We start from the raw sequence: 1004 nt of genomic DNA, 5'->3' as shown, positions 1-1004 counted from the left end.
TCAACGGTGAGTTTGTGTCCGGTGATAAACGCGCCAACAAAAGTATTAACACGAGAAATTATGAACTCTTTCGCACGTCCGATTTACGCGAATGGTATGAGCGGCATGTCATCGAATCCACATTGGCGTCTCTCGAAGAGTTTCAGGAACGTGATAGCGGATGGGCATTGTCACGAATCCTCGATCTTACGGTCAATGTCAACAAGTGCAATCCTATGCGTGCGGGGTGTTATTTAAACTTGCCACGAGAAATTATGACGAAGAGAGCAGTGGTGAACATGCAGTCTAAAGACAATGCATGTTTCGCGTGGTCAGTGGTGGCCGCTTTGGGTTACCCCGCCGAAAGAAATGTGACACGGGAATTTTCATATCCTCATTACACGACAGTGCTAAATTTACAAAACATTGAGTTTCCGATGACGTTGAACCAAATAAAAAAATTTGAACATATAAACGATATCTCAATCAACGTCTACGGCATCGAGAGGAAGAAAGAACTATCTATTCTTCCGATACAGCTCACTGATCGGAAGAGAGAAAAACATGTAAATATGCTGTATGTGGAGGAGGACGACAATGTTGGACATTTCGCATGCATCAAAAATCTATTCCGGCTTGTCAGCACGCAACTGAGCAAACATGGTCACAAGAAATATATCTGCGATCGGTATGTATATTTATTGCAATAAAATTATATATTAAAATAATTGTAAATAAAATTGTAATTTTCATTTTACAGATGCTTGCACTTCTTTAATTTGAGCGAAAAATTGGAGGCTCACATTGCGGACTGTCGAGAAATGAACGACTGCGCTATCCGATTACCAAGCGATAAGGATAAGTGGCTCAGCTTCGACAACTACAACAGAAAGGAGCGGCTTCCGTTTGTAGTGTACGCCGACTTGGAATGTGTACTGAGGAAGACACCGGAACACGTGTCATACGATCAACATCACGAAGTATTTAGCGTCGGGTACGTGCAATGTTCGTACGATAAAACATTA

General features: G+C 41.8%; 1 protein-coding gene across 1 annotated transcript; it reads left to right on the top strand.

Annotated features, from left to right (window-relative positions):
- The first annotated feature begins 215 nt into the window (after positions 1 to 215).
- LOC145944014 (uncharacterized) lies at positions 216 to 689 on the top strand. The gene has a single exon (XM_083051941.1). The coding sequence runs from the start codon at positions 216 to 218 to the stop codon at positions 687 to 689; it is 474 nt and encodes a 157-aa protein (XP_082908067.1).
- Positions 690 to 1004: the final 315 nt, after the last annotated feature.

The sequence above is a fragment of the Prenolepis imparis genome, unplaced genomic scaffold (genome assembly GCF_030444845.1).
Source record: "Prenolepis imparis isolate NDT839.2.m4 unplaced genomic scaffold, iyPreImpa1.0 SCAF_12, whole genome shotgun sequence".
Taxonomy (NCBI): domain Eukaryota; kingdom Metazoa; phylum Arthropoda; class Insecta; order Hymenoptera; family Formicidae; genus Prenolepis; species Prenolepis imparis.
Note: the sequence above shows the minus strand (reverse complement) of the source record. Positions and strands in the feature narration are given on the sequence as shown.

Bases quoted from the DNA above. Each gene is read 5' to 3' on its own strand.
- LOC145944014 (XM_083051941.1), top strand. From the start codon at position 216: ATGCGTGCGGGGTGTTATTTAAACTTGCCACGAGAAATTATGACGAAG.